Genomic DNA, 22,741 nt, shown 5'->3' with positions numbered 1-22,741 from the left:
TATTGTTCTCTTTTCCAGGATCTTCACACCCTCATTGTTATTTCTCAATATATTTTCACTGCTAAAAATGCTTAATTTGGCTTTTTTCCCCTACCGTGGCTGACGTTATGTATGACCTTGAATTGAATGCCATTGTAGCAAGCTGTCTCTCACCATGGGAGTTCTCTTTTTTATAGTGCTTGAGCACAGTATCTTTGATTTGGTAAAGCAGCACTTGAACAGCTTATGCAGCACTCAGTAATTTTCTACATCCACAGAGGTTTATAGTTTGTCCAAGCTTCAGCAGGAACAGCAGTATTTTACACACACATAATACCCTTTCAAGAGAGCATTCTTCAAAGTGCTTTGGAAACACTGAGCTTCACAATCCCCCAAAAGGTGACTAAGAAGGATACGGGTATTGCTGCAGCCACCTATAGTGGCAGGACCAGCAGGTATTTCCAGTGCACACTGAAAACAATATACCCAGTTGGAATTACAGTAAGTCTCAAAGTTTTTAAAACACAAATAAAGAAGTAAAAAGCTTTTTTATTATTATTTCCTACAGAGCTCCTTACCACTACACTTGGACAACTCACTAGCAACAATACCGATACTCATGGGTCCAGTATGGGAGTCTCCGTTCTCCTCACTTAATCACAGCAGAGTATGACAAAATCCTAGCAGAAGCTGGCCTGAGCAGCAGCCCTCCCCAGCTCAGTGGAAATACATACAAATCAAAACATCACCCCAGCAAAACTTCCATCTTGGAGGAATTTCCAAATAAAAGAAAATATATTAAATTAATTAAACCATCCAGATTTTTGCTGAACCGTGCTGCACCTTTTACTTGACTATACTAACCAAATCAAGATAACTCTGCTTTGTGATAGAATAGAAAAAGACCACCCTTCTTGTACCAAAACCACCTAATGGGATACCAAGTATAACAGCAATGTACATAAAACTGAAATGAATGAGCAAATAGTGATGAAAACCCATTTCTTTTTTCTGCTTTCTGCTATGCAGTCGCTATAGTTCAGAAAAAGATTAACCAGACACACACACACACAAAAAAAAAAAAAAAAAAAAAAAAGGCTGCTTAGGGCTGTGTTCAGTCACCTCACTTACATGTACGTTACCACCACGCTTGGCAAGCGCCAAGTAGCCGGTGCAGCAGGGGCAGCACAACCATGGCACACAATCATCCTTCCATGGCAATCGCCACTTCTTTACGTTACTGGAGGGTTTCACTTCCTATCTCGCACCTTACAGGCAAGTACACTGCCTGATCAAGGGTTAAGCTTTACATCATTCCATTAGAGTCTTATTAATTTTGTAAACTAGTTGATAAGCACTGTTCCTCAACCAGTCTTGCAATACCTGCCAGTGAGCACCAAAGGCAAAAGCTTGTCTGCACGGAATCGAAGCCAGTCCCCAAGGTTACCCCCGACAGAATTGCTGCAATGCTAGCTGTGCTGGCAGCGTGCTCCTTGCTATTTGACTGACAGCTGGGAAAAAGCAGAGGGGGAATCTCTGCAGCAATCCAACACTCCTCACTACTTTCCAAAAGTATTCAGAGCGAGCTAAAATAACCAACTCTCTGATCTTCTGCATACTCTAGAAACCTCTGGGTGATGGCGCAATGTGTATTCGAAAGCTGGGGATGACGCTCAAACTAAAAAGGATTTTTCCTTAAATATTAGAAACTATACTGAGGATGAGGATTTTTTTCAAACAAATAACAATGAGGAGCACTTTCTTGAAAGTTTTCATGTGTTGATGCCATTTTATTTTTAAATAAGCATTTCAAGGGATATATGAGTGGCTTAGGCTAGATACTTTAACACAGTGCAGGCCTCCAGAATGTGGGACACTTACAATGTAAAATGAATTATACATCATAGGATGTACAGTAGACAAATTAATTTGCACGGGTTATCTACCTTCCAGCAGCTCCACAGATTTTCATGGCCTGTGCAACACTTGAAAGGTTTGCTACAGCCCACCTTCTCCCTCCTCTCTCTTCTCTGCATTATACCACATTATTCTGTTATATAGGTCAAATTCTCACGCAGAAAAGACCCATATCTTTTTGTGATATATAAGGCCATAGATGTTAACTTTTTAAAGCTGCACCAACCCCATGACAATTACTTTAATTTCATGGAAAAGTCTTTAAATAGATCAGCTTAGTAAATGACTATGAGACACTTTCATATTAATAAAAAAACCTCTTCGGACATTGAACTAGGACTACTAACACTGATTTTCAGGAAGCATCTGAAATCAGTGCACAATTTCTTACTATAGTCAAGCATGCCTATTTTTTTCAGTATTTGAGAAGCACCTGCATGAATTTGTGCATACACTATGTTCACTAACGACGTCAACCTTTCCTTACAGAGACTGAATCATAGCCTACACAAAATAATAATAAAACCTACAAATCCGTAGTCTTGCAAGTGAGATTTTTTAAAAGTGTTAACAATTTTTATAGGGTACTCCTGGATTACATGGCCATGCCTAAGAAAATCCAAGTTTCAGAGACTGTAATTACACATGACGGCTTGGATGAGAAAACAGAGGGAAAAAAAAATCTTTAGAATTTATAAGTTCCTAATTCCCCCAATAAAATCAGAAACACTCATCTAACTGCAAAATTGCTATTACACAAAAATGAAAATAACTTAGAAAACTTCTGACCTTGAATTTGAGACATTAGGTTTTTTCCCCATTTTGTTTTCAACTGTGATTTATTCTCTTATTTGTATTAGATCTGGTGGCAAACGTGAATCTTATTGTTCCATATAACTTTTAAAATATAAAAAACTTTTTTAAACCACCTGATTTCAGATTTATTTCATTTAAGGCTTACATACCTTTATATGCTGCCTGATGTTTTCTCATTAGATAAGCTATGAGCTGTGAATTGTTAAGCTGAAAGTCATACTGAAGTAAGTATTTTAGAGGCAGGAAAATATGAACTCTAATATGTATACCTGAAAAATACTGCCCAGTCATCAGTTTTTCAAGAAAATGAAAATATACACATGGTCTGCTTCCTCCTACTTTGTGCATTTCCAGACGCTGGATATTTTTCACTTAATTGACAATCTGCTAACATGCTTTAGTATTCAGGCTGAATCCAAAAAGTGATGTCCAGATGCAGAAATGGGTGTGCTTCTGCTGCAGGCCTTCCAGGATTACAATTTTAGAGGACAAAATGCTGATGAGATTCATTAAATAATAAACCCCCAAACCACAAGAATTAGCACTCTAGGGTTGCCCAGGTACCCATTTATCCTTTCTCTACATGGAGCCAACAGTGTCTAGCTTGGGAAGGGTATAAGTACAGAGCAACCACACAGCAAAGGACTGCTACAGCAATGAATAGCTCAAGCATCTAAGCTAGAACTGGTATCCTCGAAGGAGTCATAAAACTGGTGATCTTGAGCTCCATTTCAAAGTCTACGGTAGTACTAAATTTACCTTGGAAACCCTGCGCTTCTCTTATTTAGCAGTGCATTCATTTACCTTATAGGCTTTTATATTCCTTTAAGCTAAACGCAAGAAACTATTACCAAACGTACTTTGCCATGCAGCTTTATAATGGTCAAGGAACTACTAATACAGACTGGAAACAAAATGTTCAAGAAGCATACTTTCCAGAACATTACATTCTTGCTCTGTAATAATTACTGTTTATACTATACATAGTGGTTTGGTTTGTGTCACTGTTTATTACACAGGTAAGAATATAATAACAGTCCCCCCAGAACATATCAATACTTCCTGGAGGCAAAACTGAGTTTAATAAAAAGCGAAGAAATAAAGCTAAATGTGTCTCACTAAAATTTTAGATATTTGGCTTCAAGGCTGTTGCATTAAGCTCTGATTCCCAGCTGAGCATGTGAGCTTTACGTGTCAATGCAGTGGAAGTCTTAACAGCTTTTGGCTGTGCCAAGCTACCTCCATTTTATTTGAGATGTCCTAAATACATTGATAGGTGTGACACTGTCCAGGGTAAACTAGTATAGACTACATCATTACACAATCAAAGTGCTGCAGGTGATAAAGAAACATCAAAATTAGGAGGGGTGGAAGAGGAGGACTTCAAAATTAACAACACTGCTTTACTTGTCATGCACTGAAGCCACAATAAGTTTATTAAGTTTGAGCAATTAAATTAGTTTACTGTTCATGATGTTATTAAATTTGGACAGACATAGAGAAGACAACAGAATCATAAATGAACACAGATAACCTAAAGACAAAGTGGTACAGTAAGCAATTACAACTACAAAATTTAAGATCTGAAACTTCTAGGCATATAGGGGGATACAAATTCTGACAGTGCTAAGCAATAAAAACATTTGTCGAGTAGATAAGGAATGAAAATTTAAATAAAAACCTTTCCTGTTCTGCTCAGCCATAACAATGTTCTTTTGTTTGTACTCTTTGCAATTTAGCTGCTTGACAACTTCATTCAACCTTCAGCAGCAAACACAGGTATTGATTATCTCTGAACATCCTAATGACTACAGACTGGGACACAAACCATAAAAGTAGAGTTTCTGGTTGCAAGTGAAATTATAGTTTGCCCTACAAGATTGCACAATAAATCAGAGAACAAATCAGCCAACACAGGGCTCTGGGGTCACTGAAGTGATGTTGACACATTACAATAATGAGAACTTGAAACACCTTGTGCCCTATTGATTTTTAAGCTGAATCATTGCCACTGCAGGAGATTACAGGACTGTGTACTGAAATCACGACCCACATGGGAGATGCTGATGAAAAACACAAACAATTGCACCAAAATAGTCCTCTACCTGTATCCATTATAACCTAATACCCTTCCCTCACCCCCGCCAAGGTCTCAGACTGCAATTCAACGGACACTTAACTGCTTAACTATCTCACTTAAAACAACTTTCCCTTTCTATTTCCTTCTTCATCTACATTAATTACATAGATACATAATGTAGACTTGAAGCTTTAAACATCTCACAGAAACTTCCTAACAGATAAAGCAGCCTCAAAGAAATGCTTTTTAGTGTTCCAAGTAGTTTACATGTTTCACTCAATAGCAATTTGTTCTGTTACATAAAAATTATTCAAATAATCACCAACTTATATTCCACATTTAACAGAGAATACGACATGTAAATGTCAAAGCCTTGCCACCAGATAAGGGGAAAAAAGCTGCTCTTCTTTTACTTCCACTTGGCAAAATTGAGAACCAATAAGCTGTTAGAGAGGTGACCAGTGACACAATGATTACAGTCCTGTCACGACAGAAAGAGCAGTTATAATTTGCACTGCAGCAAATTACTTTAGAAACACATCATTTTGCTTAAGAGTATAAAATAATACCTCGGGTATCACTACCAGCCAACAGATCTCATGCTATGCCATGGAGGTGTAGGTAAAAAGAGAAACTAGCGCCTCCATAGTAAATAAGCTTTGAAATTTTGTTTTACTCTGCAGTAAGTACTTTGTAGGTACTATAGCGGTGTTTTTAATAAGACATAATTATTTGCAAGTTTCAAGACAGAAGAAACAAAGGTCTAATGGAGGAGTAACTGTGAAGAACTGGGTAACCGACAGCAAACAGAAGAAACTTTTACTTCCCAATGCACTTCGTGAAAGGGATTAGAAGTTAGTTAAATATATCCTAAGGATTAGCTCCTGTTAGGCTCCTCGGAGATACGTTTCTAATCAGTAGCTCTACACTTGGCATTTAGTCCTTTAGGGAGGGGCAGGAAATTTTCATGTTGTTCTTCCACCTGAAATGTGCCATCAGCAAGGCTCCAGCAGAAGAGCGGACAGAAGGGCAATGAATCACGATTTATGTTAGAGGGCCAGCCTTAGCAGCTCCTCACAATTGTTAAGACACTTATTCCCAACCCACCTCTCTGAGATACAGGTGGGATTCATAACCGTACTTACAATGTGACATTAAGACAAAGGGGATATAGTAGCAGCAGCCACATTTCTAAAGGAATTCAGGTATTTGTGCTGTGATCCAGGTGCAACGCAGATGTGTTAGGGTGCAGTTCTGAATACGCGCACCCTTCCCCGTCTCTGCCACGACCGCAGCACCTACCGTTAGTTATTTGCTTGTTCCCCTTTCCCAGCAAAGCAGCTTAAGGTACCTCATTTTTTCTTTCTGTCCATACCCAAATTGCCACTATTTTATCTCAGCTCTAAGCCTGGTTAACTACGTTGAAACTAGTGGATCCTCTCCCTGATCCCCCCCGAGAGGTATGCTCTGCCACACCAGCACATGTCACCTGCCCAAAGTGCCACAAGACCAGCGGTTATAACCATCCTTAATGGGGGGAAAGCACTTCACAGCACATCTTCTGTGGAAGATTTGGGGGCTTATTAGCACTTTTAATTACCAACAGGCAACATATTAACTGTAGTACACGACAAGCTACCATAAAACCAGTCTTTTCTGGGAGGAAAATTTCATCTCCATTTTTGACAATTGGGATATACTATTAATAGAAAATCAAATAAAGCAGATGCTCAATGTTACACAGAAAGAACGAACAGCAACAGGTAAACCAGCAAACATGGCTGTCTGGAAGACAAGTGGCAGGTCTTTGCAGCACTCTGAGAACACAGAGTGCACATCCATGGGGACAGGAGAAACCCCACAGGAATTCCCGACCTGCCCATTGGTGCTGCTGGCAGCCCGCGAACAGCCACCAGCCCCAGGATGCTGCTCTGCCCTGGGTCAGCCCCTTCTCTACGGACACTACGAACTTCCATACCAGAGAGCAGCAAACCCCACTCACGTTACTGATACAATCTGCTAGGTCTGGGCATGTTTCTCATTTCGTATCGGTTGTTGTGCCTTGTGAGAAACAGATGACACATTATATTCAACGGTCTCCTTGTAGTTCTGTAACTTTACAGAAACCAGCATCAGTAAACGTAACAAATCCTTAAGTTCATTTTGCTAATACCTATCCTGATTAATGGCATGGTGGAATTCATTACACAATAATTTTCACAATTATTTGATGCTTGGCAGCATTAGAAAATAATCATATCAAAAGTTACCATTATTCATCAAAATAAAAGACAAATAAATTGAGGGGATAGCCTATGGAGCAAGGAAAGCCAACTCATTAATACCAAAAAGATGTTACCACATAGGTAGCATATAAACATGTGGACAATTACAATGTCTATAAATGCATTATTAAAATAAATATTTTAGAAACAATACAATGGGAAAGAAACTATTTTTACGCGGGGAAAAAGATGTGTCGGCACAAAAAATACTCACTGCCATTTTCTCTCTTGTTAGCAGTAAGAGAAAGTCTCAGCAGCATCACAAATCTTTGTAAACCTTATTTACAAAGTCAGGAGCCCTTGGCAGAGTAAAACAATTACTGGCATGTGATATCCTACTAGGAACTTTTCCTATAATTTGCAATAGACACCTGCTTCAGCTGCACAAAGGGTAGTCAGTCTGTGTGAAAAGAAAACTGTAAAAGTAAGAGGGTCCAAGAGAACAGAAGAGAGAACTAGTTAAAAGATCCAAAACTTCTCATTTGAAAACCAGAGAAATAACACAAAGGCTGCCTATTTCTCTAAAGGAAATAAAAAGGAGGAGTCAAAATAGATACCAGTAGATGGCACAGAGAGCTAGAAAGTTCACTTCTCAGAGAAAAGGACACAGGATACGCAATGAAAATGAACAGAAAAGCAGGAGGGCATCTCCCCTCCCACCAATCCAACGTGTTAGGATTTTTCTAAACACAATATGTATATATCACGGTAAGACTCATTGTCACAGAGTGTGTGGCCAAAGCTGAACACTCAAGGAAATTTAAGGAGCGCTCAAAGTGAACTAAATCTTTATGCCCCGATGTCTAAAACCTGTTGCCTTAGGGATAAAACTCACCCCTTCAACATTAAACATCAACATAAAAACTTACGAGAAGTAGTAGCAGATTTGCTTCTGGGACAGTTCCATACACCTTCATCTGAGGTATCTGGTAAACAGTGCTCTACCAAAGCTAAAATAGATACTAAATAAGCTCAAATACGATCAAGGAGTTGTATTTCTTACTAGCTGGTTGTCTTCATCTACAGGGCAACACTTAGGGTCTTGGAAAAGCTTCTTTACAAACTGTTTTGATACAGTTGCAGGGTTTTTCCCTTTACTTCTTGGCACGGACAGCGAGCTGGGATGTTCCTGCTCTCCACGAGGTGTCCCTGTTACCAAGTACAAATTCGAAGACTTGCACATTTATCAGAAGTCAAATAAAAGATCAGACATTGTTACTTCCACATTTTGCTTGCTCCTTTAAGGATATATAGCTGAAAGATGCCACAGTGCAATACATTCCAAACTTCAAGACTGCCTAAGCATGAAATGATACAAACATGACCAGTCAACACAGAATGACAACACCATCAATATGAGAATAATTTTGTTGTTTGTTATCTCAGAATGATGTTGCTAATATATCTGTGTATTCCCACCTCTGCATTCTGCTGGCTTAACTTTTTGAAGGCTGTGGAAAATTAATCCATGCTATGTTTATAAATCTCATTAAGAAAACAGATTGTTATAGTAAAACCTAAATCTATCAGCAAAAAAATAATCAGGTCTGCCCTTTCCCACATCAGTGTGGAATGGTGCCAAGTCAAACCAAGAAACTGGCCCACCAAGCTGTGCTTGGAGAACAAGACTCCATACCTGCACAGGGGAGGGAACTAGGCCTTAACCTGCTCCACAACCCTTCAAGCTCACATCTTTTCTGGACCTATCATTTTAAAACATAAAATACACTTCCTAGAAAATTCGTAGTGTTGCTAAGGCACAATCTAATTCAATCCTTTCTCCCAGTCACCCAAACTTCTAGAGAGAATGGAGGCCTGAAGAGAACAGAATCACTATAAAATATATCCTTTATACCTTATAACTAAAAATCCAACTGTATAGATTCTTTAGAACTAGATTTTTCTTGTTGCAATACCATTGACAAAAGATTCAAAGTAACTTTTCTTGAACACTTGATATTTTTTTGATGTCTCGGTACCATTTTTTCCACTATAATCTCTTTTGTATCTGTTACTAGCCCACACTGTGTCCCATATTTGGGGTATGACAGGTTAAAAGTCACACTATACCTACTTCTAACTTCAAACACTGATGTGATTCATTCTTTTGTGCAGTCACGAATAAAAATCTGTCCCAAATGGGGGATGGGAAGAAGGTACTAGTAAAGTTCAGCTCCTGTGCGTTTAAGGCTCTTTAATTTGCACTAAAAAGTCCAGCAGATGTATGAAACACTAAATAAGGTATAACATATATACTGATGTATCCAGATAAAAGCTTAAGACCATAATAAAAGAGAGGAGAAACACGCAGAACTACAAAAGGTGAACGTAAACAGTAATTTACTCAGCACTCCTGTCTCCCTCACCATCTGTATTGACAGACTTTTATTTTTTAACGCTTCTACATAAAAAGAAATTAGAAAAGAAATCATAATTGTAAATATTGAAGATGATTGCCATGTTTTTTCAAATCCCTTGCCCGTTTGTTACAAGATACTGCTGTGTATCTCATGTCTGTCTTGTTAACATTTCATGGAGTACTTCCATAAACATACGTTTGTTCTTGTTCTCAACACTTTGTTCTGTCACTGCGACAGATGGCTTTACACTGAAGCATATGAAAATATTAAAGTCTTTATAAAGCCGCTGAAGTTTGCAATGCCTGCAAGTCCTAAAGTATTTTGGCAGCTATTTCTTTAATACAGATATTACAGAACACTCTTCCCGTATCAGTTTCCTATTTGCTACAGTCTATTCTAAAGCTACAGTTTTCTTTGGACATAATGAGTAAGTAGCATTGCTTCATTTAAAATTATGTCATTTCTAAGCTGAATAGTATATTTTCCTATTTGTCTGTACAGAGTAAGGTAAAAGCTAATTAGAAAGACTTATGGTTAGACACAACAGGCGCTTGTATCATACCAAAAAGGACTCTGGAGTACAACAGGACTTTCTTCCCTAGTGTTCCTTCTCAATCTTTAAGAAAGGTGTATTTTCCATGGCAATGAGTAGTGTACTGTCTTCACAGATATGATCCTAGTTCCCTCTAACAGAATCTTTTGTCCTATGCCAAACTAGCTGTAGGCTCTAGCAGCTTAACCAAAAAACCCCAAACCAAACAAAAAAGTGGAGAAAAAAGGGGTCCAACATGATTATCCTTCTCACAACACTTGCACTGAATCAAGAAACTTCAACTTCAGGTTGTAAAATGAAATTCCTGAGACAAGAACCAATCGTGTAACACTGACTGATTAGGAACATTGCCTTTTAATTTCTAATGTTTCCTGATTTAAAGCTTTTTTTGACTGAGGCTGTTGGTTGCTACATAGAACGTGCAGAATACTACATAGAGAATAGCACAGAAGAGCCTCTCTGGCCCCAAGGCACTCTTAACACTTCTCAAATAGTAAAAATAAGTCTCAACTGCTCTAATAAGAACTGTGTAATCAGCTTTTTATTCATAAACTTTAATGTTATGTCATTAGCAGAAGATGGGAAAGTCTGTGCACTTGTCACAAGTAAAACATCCTTTCTATAAATAAAGCAAAAATATCTTCAAAATAGCTCAGTTTAGATTACATGTTTATACTTTAAATTATAAAGGTGTTACTAAAAGAGTAAGGGAAGCCCCTGTATGTAATACAGATGTTATAAGACTTTATACAGAACCTATTCTTTAAATGCATCCAATTCTAAGTATATCGTAACTGCCTTGATGCTTACCGAGAGGATTATTCAGTGCTTCCATAAATGGAGACCAAGATTTTTCTTCAGAACCAAGTGATAAACCACATACAAGTTTCACCAGCAAACACATTGTCGTAAGATGAAACACCTGAGAGGGCAGTTGGGAGCAGGGAATGAAGAGGTGCCCCCCCCTTATTGCACTGTACCTCAGGAAAAAAAAAAAAAAATAGCCCAAAGGAAGAGCCAAGATTTTGTCAGAATCTTTGCAGAAGTCCAGAATTGTCTGAACTCTCTTCCTTGGGAAAACATTCATAATATTGATTCATTGCCTTACCTCACAGATGTGTAAAAATAGCAGGAGGTCAGTTTCAGAACTTTGCTAAAAAAAAATATTGGTAGAGACATAAGAGAGATGCACCTGCTGAATGGGAAATCAGTCCCAGTTTTGAGACAAACTTTCTATTTTACTAAAAGGGACACACAGAAATGAGAACAAGGTTTGTCAGCTATAAATTAATTCCATAGTACGCCTTTACATAAAAAGGCACACAGCTGCATTCTTCTGACATTGGCTTTCCAAATCTTTACTAAAAGGTTCCAGTGACAGAAATCCCATAATCTTCCTAACTCATCTAATTAATTATTAAGTATTCTCACTATCAGGAAGCCTTTCTAATGCCTAATCTAAATCTTCTTTTGTGTACTTTAAGCCCACAGCTTCACACCCTACTCACAACAGGCATGGGGAAGTGCTGTGACACCCAACTGTGCAGGAGCAAAACCACGGACCCAACGACATATCAATATGATCGGAGTTGAAGCCACTTGACTGAAGTTACTGCAAACTTCTATACAATATTCATACACACGTCACACCTTAATTCTATTGGTTACATACACTGTTCACACGCTGCTATACAGATACTAATCGGTTAAAAGCACACAAGCGGTTAGTCTCATCATTATAATTGTTGACATTCTTGGGGTCATCAGTTCCCAGCTCAGCTCCTGGGTTTCTGCCTGCTTAACTGCCAAAGATCCCGTTTTCTTCATTCCAGGTGTCTTTCTCACACGGCCTTGCTGAGCAGATAAAACTTTCAATCATATCAAGCTGCTAAAGCAAGAGCGACTTTTGATAGGCCAGGTGTCCCTTTTCTTCAAAATACATTGCCACACAACTGCACGTTAGAATTCATTCCATTAAGCCAAAATGCAACGCTGAAAAATCAAACAACACGTGTTACTAACTCAAGTTAAACCCAAGTATTTTGGCAGTTCTACATCATGCAGGAAAATAAAAAGGAAATTTCTCAGTGGGGAAAAACAGGACAATTCCTTTCAAAATGCCAAAATGAAACTTTTAAAATGTGTAGTGGTCTCTTTCTTCTTTTCTTCCATGTTTTCAGGTTGTTGTTTTTTGGGGGGTTTTGGGTGTTTGTTTTTTTTTTTAATATTGATAAACTTTGTTAATTTGTTAAAATAACTGAAAAGGATTTTTAGTTACCTAACCCTCCTCCCCCACCCCCAATGAAATAACTGCCTGAAAAAAACTCCTTGGATCCCATTAGAATTTCACATTCTTCACGCTTCACAGACGCAAAGATCTAGGGAACTAACCATACACATCCTGCATGCTATTTTTAAAGATATTTCCCATAAGATTCTCAGCTTCCTTATCCACCTTTGTCTTCTGTTACCTTAATGGGTACAATGCCCTTTGCTCAAGCTGGAAGAAGGTAAGGACAGCCCAAGGGACCTCACCCCGTGATTGCACCCGCCAGCCTGCCCGACTCACAGTCACGCTCCATGAGTCTCTGAAGTTGGCATCTACTTTTCTTGTTCTACTGCATAGCCAAAGTCAAATTGTACACTAGCCAATGACTCAAAAATAATTATTTTATAATATTAGTCATCTAGCTGTTCATTACCTAAACGCAGTTTACTATAAATTTCTCTAACAGATGTGCAGCATTTTCTGTAGGTACACGTCTCTCCCAAAACTGCAGAAGCATTTTTTGTTTTGTCACTGTTGTGCTTTACCCTCAGTTCTGAGTTGCTGAAATAACCATTGCTCACCAGGTCCACCCAACTAATAACACAGGATCATGGGATAGTGCAGGCTGGAAGGAGGTTTTCCAAGAACAGTCCTTTAAATCCTCCTGGATATATCCCCTCTAGGTGCAGAGGTGCTACACTAGTTAAGCAGAGTATGATGCTAGCATCACCTCACAGCCCTTCTTCCAAAAGACTTGTGTCTTCCAAATCCTTGTCTTCATGCCTTCTCTCCCCACACTTGCCCTGTGACGTTATATCGATAGGATAAATGTACCCAGTAATGATTATTCTGAGAAATTATTTGAACCAAGAGCAGGCAGAGCTCATCAGCTTTTCAATGTATCAGCAAAAGTCTTCAACTTTTATCTTTTTATGAAACAGATGCTCACACACACCCCTACACATACACATTTCTATAAATTTAGGAGCATAATAGGTTTTGGATAAAACATTCTAGTAGACCTCAGCAAAATAATAAACCTGATAACCTCTGCCTCAAAGAAGTACAATACACAGCTTAGAGATCTCAAGTCAGCTGTGAGAACCACATTCTTAAATGTTTAAGCTTACTAATCTTACACTTATCATTATATAATCCTGGTTTTATTCTAAATCATGGCCAAATATCTGGTTCCCAGTCATTAAACTATTTGAATTCCATGTTTTTATTCAAATGAAAATTGTCCAAAAAGCTGGCCTCAGAGTAAAAGTAAAGATTCCCAAACCAAGAGATAACTAGAAAGGGTTGAACCCAAACACAGAAATTAAAACATGTGTGGGACATAAACCTGAAGTCTGAATCAGAACCTCTGTCATAAAAGACTGCCTGCCTAGTTAACCAGGAATTAATGAAACTTCCCTTACTGACAGTTTCTAAAGATTAACTGGGTGTCTATCGCCAATGACACTTGTAAAGATGATCCTGTCAAGGAGTAGGGCAGGAGTTGATGACATGGAAGAGAGTGGTCTCCTGCATCGCTATTTTCTCTGATCACCAAATACCTCATTTTAACATCAGGATGGAATTTTGTTCAGTGCTAGATCAACTACACGTAGGCGACACTGAATGAAAGCAGAATTACCGTACTGCCTCCCATTTTCAGAATGCCTTGCCCAGGTCTGAATCACAAGAATTAATTAGAGGAAACACTAACATACAAAAATGCTGCTTCTATAAAATAGAAGAAATAACAACATACAAACAGGCTTGAGCTTTACTCTGTTTTCCATCATTCAGTAGTTAATGGCTGCTACAGGAACAGTGTGTGAGATAATAACAGCTGTATAACATGGCTGATGTTAATTATTTGCATTTACTTTTTTGAGAAGATTGCTTTGCTTTTAGTCATGGTGTGCCGTGATGAATGGAGTTCCTCCTCCTACAGGACTTGCAAGGATTGTGCAGGAGCTCAGTCCACTGCACCTACTGCCCGTCCAAAAGGCGAACAGCATCCCTGTGTACGCTATTTGTACACTTCCTTTCACTGACAATTCACTGACTGTGACATACCTCCAGACTGAGCTCCAACCTGACCCCAGTTTTCTAGCTCTACAGACCACCCTCAAGTCCCTGTCTGAAGAAGGGTTGCCATCAGTGAACCACACAGGGCTGGTGAAATGCTCTGTTCTTCCGAGCCTAAAATCTGGCAAACAGAAATTCTGCTGAGCAACTGTTACTTGATTGTGCTGAATCTGATTTACCTGTTCTCATAATTACAGATACCTGTTGGAGAGATGGAGACATCCTGAAAATACAACTGGAAGTAAGGAAAATACATTGAAATACCCAATGTCATTCTTAATGTCTTCCTTTATTAACTATTACTTCCTGTTGTGGCTCAAAGAAAGAACTGGTGTGAAGTAAAAGGCTCACACTTTGAAATCTGAAAGTCAGAACAGAATTAAGTCGATTCCTGTGGCTTCCCTGTTGGTAGAAATTTTAGTCTGCCATGATTGAATTTTTGACTCTGCTGCCACTGGGAAAGCCTCTCAACTGGAATGAAATGCCACTTGAAATAAGATCTGGTTCTTAGATGCTTTCGCTTCCTGGCACAGGCAGTGGTATCCTGCTTTGCCTTGTAACTGTCAAGATCAGCACAGGATTACAGCCTCATGTGGTGCTGGCTTAAGTGGCAAGATGGGAAAAAAGGACATCATGCCACTGTTCATCATGCAGTCTCTGCTAATAAATACGCTTTAAAAATATCAAAAATCTTCACATGGAAACATTAGATGATGTTCATTTTCAATATAGTCTTGCAGAATAACCTAATAAATAATTTATGGTTTGAGGTTCCTCCGTATCACAACCAAATACCAAAACTTTCCCTACATACACAGCTGACAGCAGACACATTCTTCTGAGAAATGAACCTCTTTTACACACACCATGTGTTGACACCGTACATTAAAAGGCTGGGTCACGAACAGTCAGACGCCAGAGCTGACCAGTGGTCCCCAGGATACATTACATCACCTTTCTAAAAGGTGAACACTTGATGCTAACATAAAAACATACAAATCACGCAAACCAGTACAAAAGGAGAGTGCCGTGACACCCCACATTAGGGCTTGACCTATACGTCATGTTCTTAGAGGACTCGCTCCAGCGCAGCAGCAGAGATCCTGAGTCTCATCTTAAAATGACAGCATTCACCGAAATGATACTATTTTCGTTAGAGCATCACGTAACAGTGCAAGTTCTCAGCAGCAGACAAGTAACTCTAAATACGCGGCAGTGATGTGCCAAATATGCCTCTCACTTTACTTTGCTGTAATACATTTTTACAGTTAAAGTAGCCACTAGATTCAAGTTAATTAGCAGTCAGAAACAAGTTCTCATGTGAGCTACAATTTGCTGACCTGAAAAAAGGATCAAACCTCGTTCCTGGATCGCTATTATTCATGTATCACAAAGTTCCACCTCAACAAGGAACACGTGGAGGTGAAACACCCATAAGCACCTGTCCCGAAAGCACCACAACACAAGGAGACAGAGCAGTTCCCATCTGCAAGGGGTGGTAGGTTGCTCTTCACATTTTACACCCTGCTCCAAGATACAAGCAGCAAATTGATGATCTTTGCCAATGCTCAATTGAAGCTCAGGCTGGTCCATTAGTCATTAGCACCAGGGTTTACATCTGGACACCTCCCTGCCCTTTTCTAGCCAGTTAAATTTGCAATAATTACCATCTAGGAAACCTGCTTAAAATTACTGAAAATCAAATACATTAAAACAAAACCACAAAACGATGGATCCTCTGGCCTTCCACATGAAGATTTTCTTTGGATTTCTAATCATCTATAGCAAAATCTCATTTTTATAATGTATTAAATATTAAAAGAGATTCTTTTTCAATTCCTAAATATTCAGCCAGTCTGTTTTCAATTATCTCTACCAAATGCTGGTACATAAATGAGTAGCTGCTGAACTCCAGGTATACTAAACTGAAGAAATTAGTGTCTGCTTCTCCTGAGAATAAAAATATTAAAATTAAAAACTGAAGGTGCAAATGCAAAGCAAGAGGATTTTCAAGAGCTTCTGGGGTTTGAAGGTGTACTTTTTTCTGGTGAACACCTGACAGAAAGGAATATTTTGAAGTTGTTATGTATCCAAAAAAAATACTGGAAGATAATTAAGTCAAGGCAGTAAAACTGGGCTTTTTGTCATGTTTAATTGCTTGAATTCATAACCTACTTTTACTGAATCTGGATGTTACTGCTGACTCAAGCAGTTTCTCCATTTTAGTACTTTAAACAAAGTTTTTGCCTGTCTCCGTATTTGCAAAAGGCAACTAACAAGCCTCTGTGATATTGTGGCATTTTTTTTTAAGTATTCTGGACCATCAGAAAAATACCACTCTTCAGAAGCCTTATTGCTGTGCATGAAATCTGTAATTAACTACAGAATAAAAATAGTCTCTGATTGCAACCTGGTGGGAGAAGCCATAGTCTACTTTATTTTCCAACACAATGAAGGGAAATTGCAGTCTATGCAATTTAACATGGTTAACTGAAATCAAGTGCAGAACGAGCGTGATGAAGACAAATAAAAAGCAGAAATGTTTACGCTCTATTCCAGTCCCCCAAAGCAAACACTCACACTGTCCAAATTGAAGTTCAAATAAAACACAAATAGAGTGTACAATGTCACTGAAGACAGCAACTTTGCTACATCTTAGTATCTCCCTTTGATACTTTTTAAAATAAAAAGGGAAGAGACTTATTCCTATAGGCACACAATGCCACGACTGACGAGTGCTCAGGCTATAAAATTAAACTTTATTCACAGTCAAATTTAGAAAGCAATGCTACAAGAACAAGTCAGCCACTATAAATTTATTTCTTGTCACTAAACTAACTGTCTGGTATCTGGCCCAAATGCAATCCCACAGCATTTGAATTTTAGAGAAAACATACTTAAGATGCCCCTACTCAAATGAAAAGCCTGCACTCTTCTTCCACCTGGTGACTACGTACTTCCCACACCTTGAGCCCAAAAGGCATACCTGTGAAAATCCATCTTCTATATGTCAGTGCATTCCACTGGACTTGTTATTTCCTGACAACTCAATTTATGAGAACTATTTCTTTGTAACACTTTCCAAAACAAAATTTTAAGGCAGATAACTTTTCTAAATTGTTTTTAGATGGATTGAAAATATGGCTATTTATGGCAGAATAACAGCTTTGGAAAGTAAACCTTACTCTCCCATAAAGTTATTACATTTCAGAAGTTATGCTTAGTTTCTAGGAAATGTTGTAAATTATAGCCCAGTCTGAATATATATATTAAAAAAAACCCATAACACTGAAAATTCACCTGAAGTAATCAAGGCCCTCTGTAGTTTTTGTTTCCATCTCTAAATTCTAGAAATATACTACCTTGTAACATGTTCACTGTAAGAAAAACTCCAAAATCCCTATCACTGAAGTCAACTAAAAGCTCGTCTTCAGTAGGCTTGAGCTATCTTAAAAATAACTCCTCAGCTTGTTACTTACTTAAAATATGAAGCAAAATCTATACAAGATATTTTTCAATAGTTAAAATTCTCTACACATATTCCCCTGATTTACCTTCTATGGTATTTTTTCACAATTACTGCTACAATACCTTAAAAGCACGAGTTAATTATATTTCTGTTCCCTCTGCTTTCCAGTTTGGTGCTTCATTTGCCATTTCTAACAGATTTATTTTAATAAAATTTATTAACATTTAATAGTAATATTTTTCATGACAACAGAAAAAACTCAAACGTCCTATTTTATAGTTAAAGACATTTTTCGAGACCTTTTGCAGCATTTAGAATACCACGAGGCTTATCACTGAATAAATCAATTCGTTACTTGTTGCTGGAAGTTTTGTGTTTTATGAGCAAAACTGAGACCTTACATGAAAATCTTATCATAAAAGATTTGCACAATGCCAGGATAAAGATACTACTGAAGTGACTGGCTTGAAGTTAGAAAAACGGACTATAACACTTGCTAGATAGCAAGACTAAATTTGTTTCATCCATCTACTGTTACTTTCATTTCAAATAGTTACCCATGTAGGAGTAGGTAAAAATATAATGCTCAATCTTTCTAAACCTGTGCTTGCAAAGGGCTATAATTAATTCTACTTACGCTTGCCGAAGGATCACTTTACTGGATGTCGAGATGGCACTGGCTAAATATTAAAGGGAAGACAATGGGGACGCGAGATACGGGATGCTTACAACACCCAAAATACCAAGGAATTTGGTACTGCTTTAGGGAGAAAAGCTCTGAAACAGATAATCCAATCCCTAATAGGTACACAGGCTTGAAGGAAGTAAAACTGGTGACTGCCAGAGACTCCACACATGCACTCACAGAGAAGCACCTATGAAGGACCAAAACCAAAAGCCCACTTTGTTTCCATTAAATAATTCAAATACAAGAACGGTAATAATATATACCACTGCTGCTCTTGCTGTAGACAAGGGAACGCTGTTTACTTCAGAGCAGCTCTGCTCACTTTCCAGAAGTCATCCTCATTTGCATGTTCAGAATCTGATCAGCAACACGAATATTAAATGTATAAGGAAAAAAACCTATAATTTATGAACAGAACTGTATTGCTTCATTTTAGAAATACCTGTGAAATCATTTACTGTATGTAAGCCACATTTTTATAGTATTTCTTAAGCAAAAAAAATTGTCAACTTTTAACACCTGCATAAAACCTAATTAATTACTTCTGTATCAAACCAAATTCCTTACCCCTACAGAACTGACAGGTGCACACTGTTATGAATCACACTAAAAACTTGAATATCCATCTAAACAAAACACCTGAGGTAGAATTTACTGTACAGTCCTGAAAGCAATCTGATTTTAAGGTGCCTAAGCTGCTGACCAAGCCCTGCTGCCTGACCCGCGCAGCACCCAGTGCCCAGCACCCCGCACTCCACTGCCAGGCTGGGCCAAGGTCTCCCACGTGCGACTGCAACTCCAGAAAAACACCATACTCCTACTAAGGGTATGGAGGAGATTCCTCTTTTAAAAGCCAGTAAAAACCACTTTCCCTACTTACCTCAACATTTTTTCCACACTTTGAAGTGTGTGAGATTTTTTTCAAGAAAAAACACGTTTGCTAAATTCAGTCAAAATCTTTAAATTACTCTACAATTATATATCTGGCTGGCAACTGATAGGCATTTTTATATCCCAGTATTCTATACTCTTATTTCAGATTTTTAATATATATATATATATACATATACACACAGACGTGAATGGATTTTTAGCTAAATTTACCTGTATGTTGAATTTGCATTTATTAAGACATTGCTTTTGTTTTAGTCCACCTAAACCACTGTTAACCAGGACAGTAATAAAGCTTTAAAAGCCTCGTACAAATCGTGTTTCCTAACGTCGTGATAGGATGTGGATAATATATTTGGTACCCGAAAGTTAACTAAGCAACGCATTTGTTCAGGGATCCTGTCAAGTGCCAAGTAAAAGGCAGCGATTCATCTGATGAGACCATCTCTAATGAGATTCCTGCCATATTTCATATAAATGCTAATACACATCTCATCAAAAGAAAGTTAAACAGCGCTTTGAAGATGAAGTTCCCCTCAACTTCAGCCACCCGCCGCGGAAGGGCACAGCCCCCCCCGCACCCCCCAGCTTGGCAAGGCGCTGCCGGCGGCTCCGTAGCAGCAGCCGGCCGAGATGCCGACTCGCCCCCCGCCCCCCCCCCGCAGCCCATCCGGCGCCGCTCGGTGGCGGGCGAAGGTTCCCCTCCCCGCCCCGCCCCCGCGTAACCCCCGCGGCCGCCGCCGCCTTACCTGAAGGGCCCCCCCCGCAGCCGCCAGTAGCTGCCCAGATCTCATCGTCGGTGCGGCAGCGTCCTGCTTCCGCGCCGGGAGGAGCCGGGCGGAGCGGGGGATTCGGCGGGCAGCGCCCCCCCGCCGCCTGCGCCGCCCCGCACCGCTCCGCGCCCCCCGCGCCTCCGCTACAGCCCCGCCGCCAGGCGCCGCGCCCCGCGCGCGGCCCTCAAGGTCATGGCCCCGCGGGCGGCAGTTACGCCCCGCGCAGCACGTGCGCGGCCCTTCCGCGCTGCCTCGGGCGCGAGCGGCGGCGCGCGCGGGGCACCTCGTGCGCGCGCCCTGCCCGCGCTCCCGGCGGCGCCGTGCGGGGTCGGAGCGGAGCGGAGCGGGGCGCTCCCGGCGGCTCCCCCGCACCCGGAGCCGCCCTGGGACGCTGCCCGTGCCTCAGGCGCTGCGCGCCCTTGCGCTGCTGCCAGCGACCAAAGCCCTTCCGCGATTCTATTTCGTTATTTTTTTCCCCTTGCTAATATCCCTGGCAGGCTTTGCAGGGCACGCGTGCAATGAAGTCATTTTGTTTTATTTGTAGGTAAGAGCGGTTCTGCAGCAGCTCATTTAAAAACCCCCGCCTTGCGGAAAGGAAGGTGGACAGGGGGAGAGGAGATTACATTCAATAATCCGCTCATGGAATGCCTTCATGTATCTATTAAATATTTGATATTTATTCAAATATTAGACACGGTGCTAAAGTTTGTGGGGCTTCACTGTTTTGATCAATCCTAGGTCAACAAAAGGGTTAACATACAGCATAGCTAGAATCTTCACCCACAGGGTTAACGTTTTGATCAAACTGTGATGAATTTCTAAACACCTTCCACAAGAGATGGCAGCAATTAACCCATTTGTGGAGCAGAGGAAAAAAAAAAATAATCTGTTTGTTTCAGAGGGACATTACAAACCGGCAGCTTGTGCTGCAAAAGCGCTGCTCATACCCCACCAAGCTGTTATTTCAAAGTACTTCTGTTTATGGAGCTGGGGTTACAAACTGTAAACAAATAACTACTTACACCAAGCGTAACTATGCAAAGGATACTGCTCTGAGGACTTCTCCGATTCTACAACATGTATTTTCGTACCGCACGTTCACTATTTCTCAAAAATAACAAAAAGTTCAGTAAAACATCTTTCATTATTTATCATTCTGCAATCAAAAAGGAGACTGACAACTGATCTCCAAGCAAATAACTTCTATCAATCATTCCCTTTTTGCATATACAAGTCAAAGAATTTTCACCCGTTTTTGGCAGACCAGGAGAGACAAGGTTTCATTATGGTCTACAAAAACTAGAAAAATACAAAATACTATCAGAGTCAGATTCTGATTTCATAAAGTTTTCCATGTTTTAAAGTTTTTATGGTAGTCATGCTCACCTTATTATTTAAAGGGAAAAGAAAACTATCTACCTAGACAGACTAAGGGACAATTAAGGCATCATCATCATAATAAAGCATTAAGTTTATAATTTAAGAAGTAGAAGGTTCCAAGGGCTGGCCTGACCAGTGGGATAATAGCCAAAACATCTCAGAGCTCACATTGGCTTATGGTATGGCCTTGACCACATCATTCATCTCCTCACTTTTCTACTTGTAAAATCAGAATACTACTACTTACAGCGCCTATCTCCTATCTCTTCTTTCTCAGGGGGCTCTGAGGATCAATGAACCTACAGTGATCTGAAAATGAATAAACACTAACTGTTAAGCCGGAGTTAATATGTTTCAGAGCATTAAAGCACTAGAAATTCCAACTAAACCACCTTGTGTGTCTAAACACGAATGAACAAAAACACAGGGGTTACTGAAATAGCATCTCCTGTCATCACAATCAGCAAAATACTATGGGCTGGCTAATAGTTCTGTTATTGAAATCTGATTTTGATCTCCAGCCATTCTTAGTATTAAGCTCAGAATTACATTAAAAAGGGCACCAGCATTAATTGCCACTGCTATTCGGCAAAACTACCATTTCCAGGGCAAGGTCACTCTGCGTTAAGGCAGTGAAGGAGCAGCACCATTACCCCCAGCCTGTTGCTCCCAGCATTTGCAGCACATAGGGGCTTTCTACCAGATGACCAGCAATTCCAGAAGATGCTACGTGTGATACTCAGTGCTGTTCTTCAGAGACTGCAATTCTTTGAGCCATGAAAAACAGTTTAAACCAATTAATTATCTCATTAGCAATAAATATGAGGGAGGGGGGGCCACTGACAAAGAACATACTGCTGCAGAACAAGTGGCATCATTCGCAAAGTTCTGACAAAGATCAGATGATCAATCAAAATAATAGTCTGAATTTGTATATCCAGCTTTAAAAAAGAAAAAGCATGGTAAAGTCCCATTTCAGCCTACAGAATCAGGTAACTTGAAAAAAACCTGTACACTTTTACATGTTCATTTTCACCACTTTCTCTAAGTGGTGGATAATTTTGGTCTGAGTGTTTCTTCCACTACACGGATGAGCAAGAGATACAATTCTTTAAATGCTCAAATGAATAAATGATGCCACTGCTCATCCTTGATTCCCTGTACAGGGGGCTGCAGCCCCTCAGCTGGGATGCCATCCC

At 39.6% G+C, this 22,741-nt stretch overlaps 1 protein-coding gene across 23 annotated transcripts in view; it reads right to left on the bottom strand.

Annotated features, from left to right (window-relative positions):
- The window catches only part of RBFOX1 (RNA binding fox-1 homolog 1), a 918,315-nt gene that overhangs the window by 673,522 nt on the left and 222,052 nt on the right, over nucleotides 1-22,741 (bottom strand). The window contains exon 1 of one of the 23 annotated variants that reach the window (XM_055709779.1): nucleotides 20,139-20,239. The exons of 21 other annotated variants lie outside the window; for them this stretch is intronic. In XM_055709779.1, the coding sequence (XP_055565754.1) occupies nucleotides 20,139-20,183 (45 nt within the window). In that variant the 5' untranslated portion in view covers nucleotides 20,184-20,239. Of the gene's footprint in view, nucleotides 1-20,138; nucleotides 20,240-22,741 lie in introns of those variants that run through there. One more of the 23 variants, XM_055709782.1, reaches the window with a different exon arrangement.

Source organism: Falco cherrug, chromosome 4 (genome assembly GCF_023634085.1).
Source record: "Falco cherrug isolate bFalChe1 chromosome 4, bFalChe1.pri, whole genome shotgun sequence".
NCBI lineage: Eukaryota > Metazoa > Chordata > Aves > Falconiformes > Falconidae > Falco > Falco cherrug.
The sequence above is the reverse complement of the archived record's forward strand: the minus strand, read 5'-3'. Positions and strand labels throughout refer to the sequence as shown.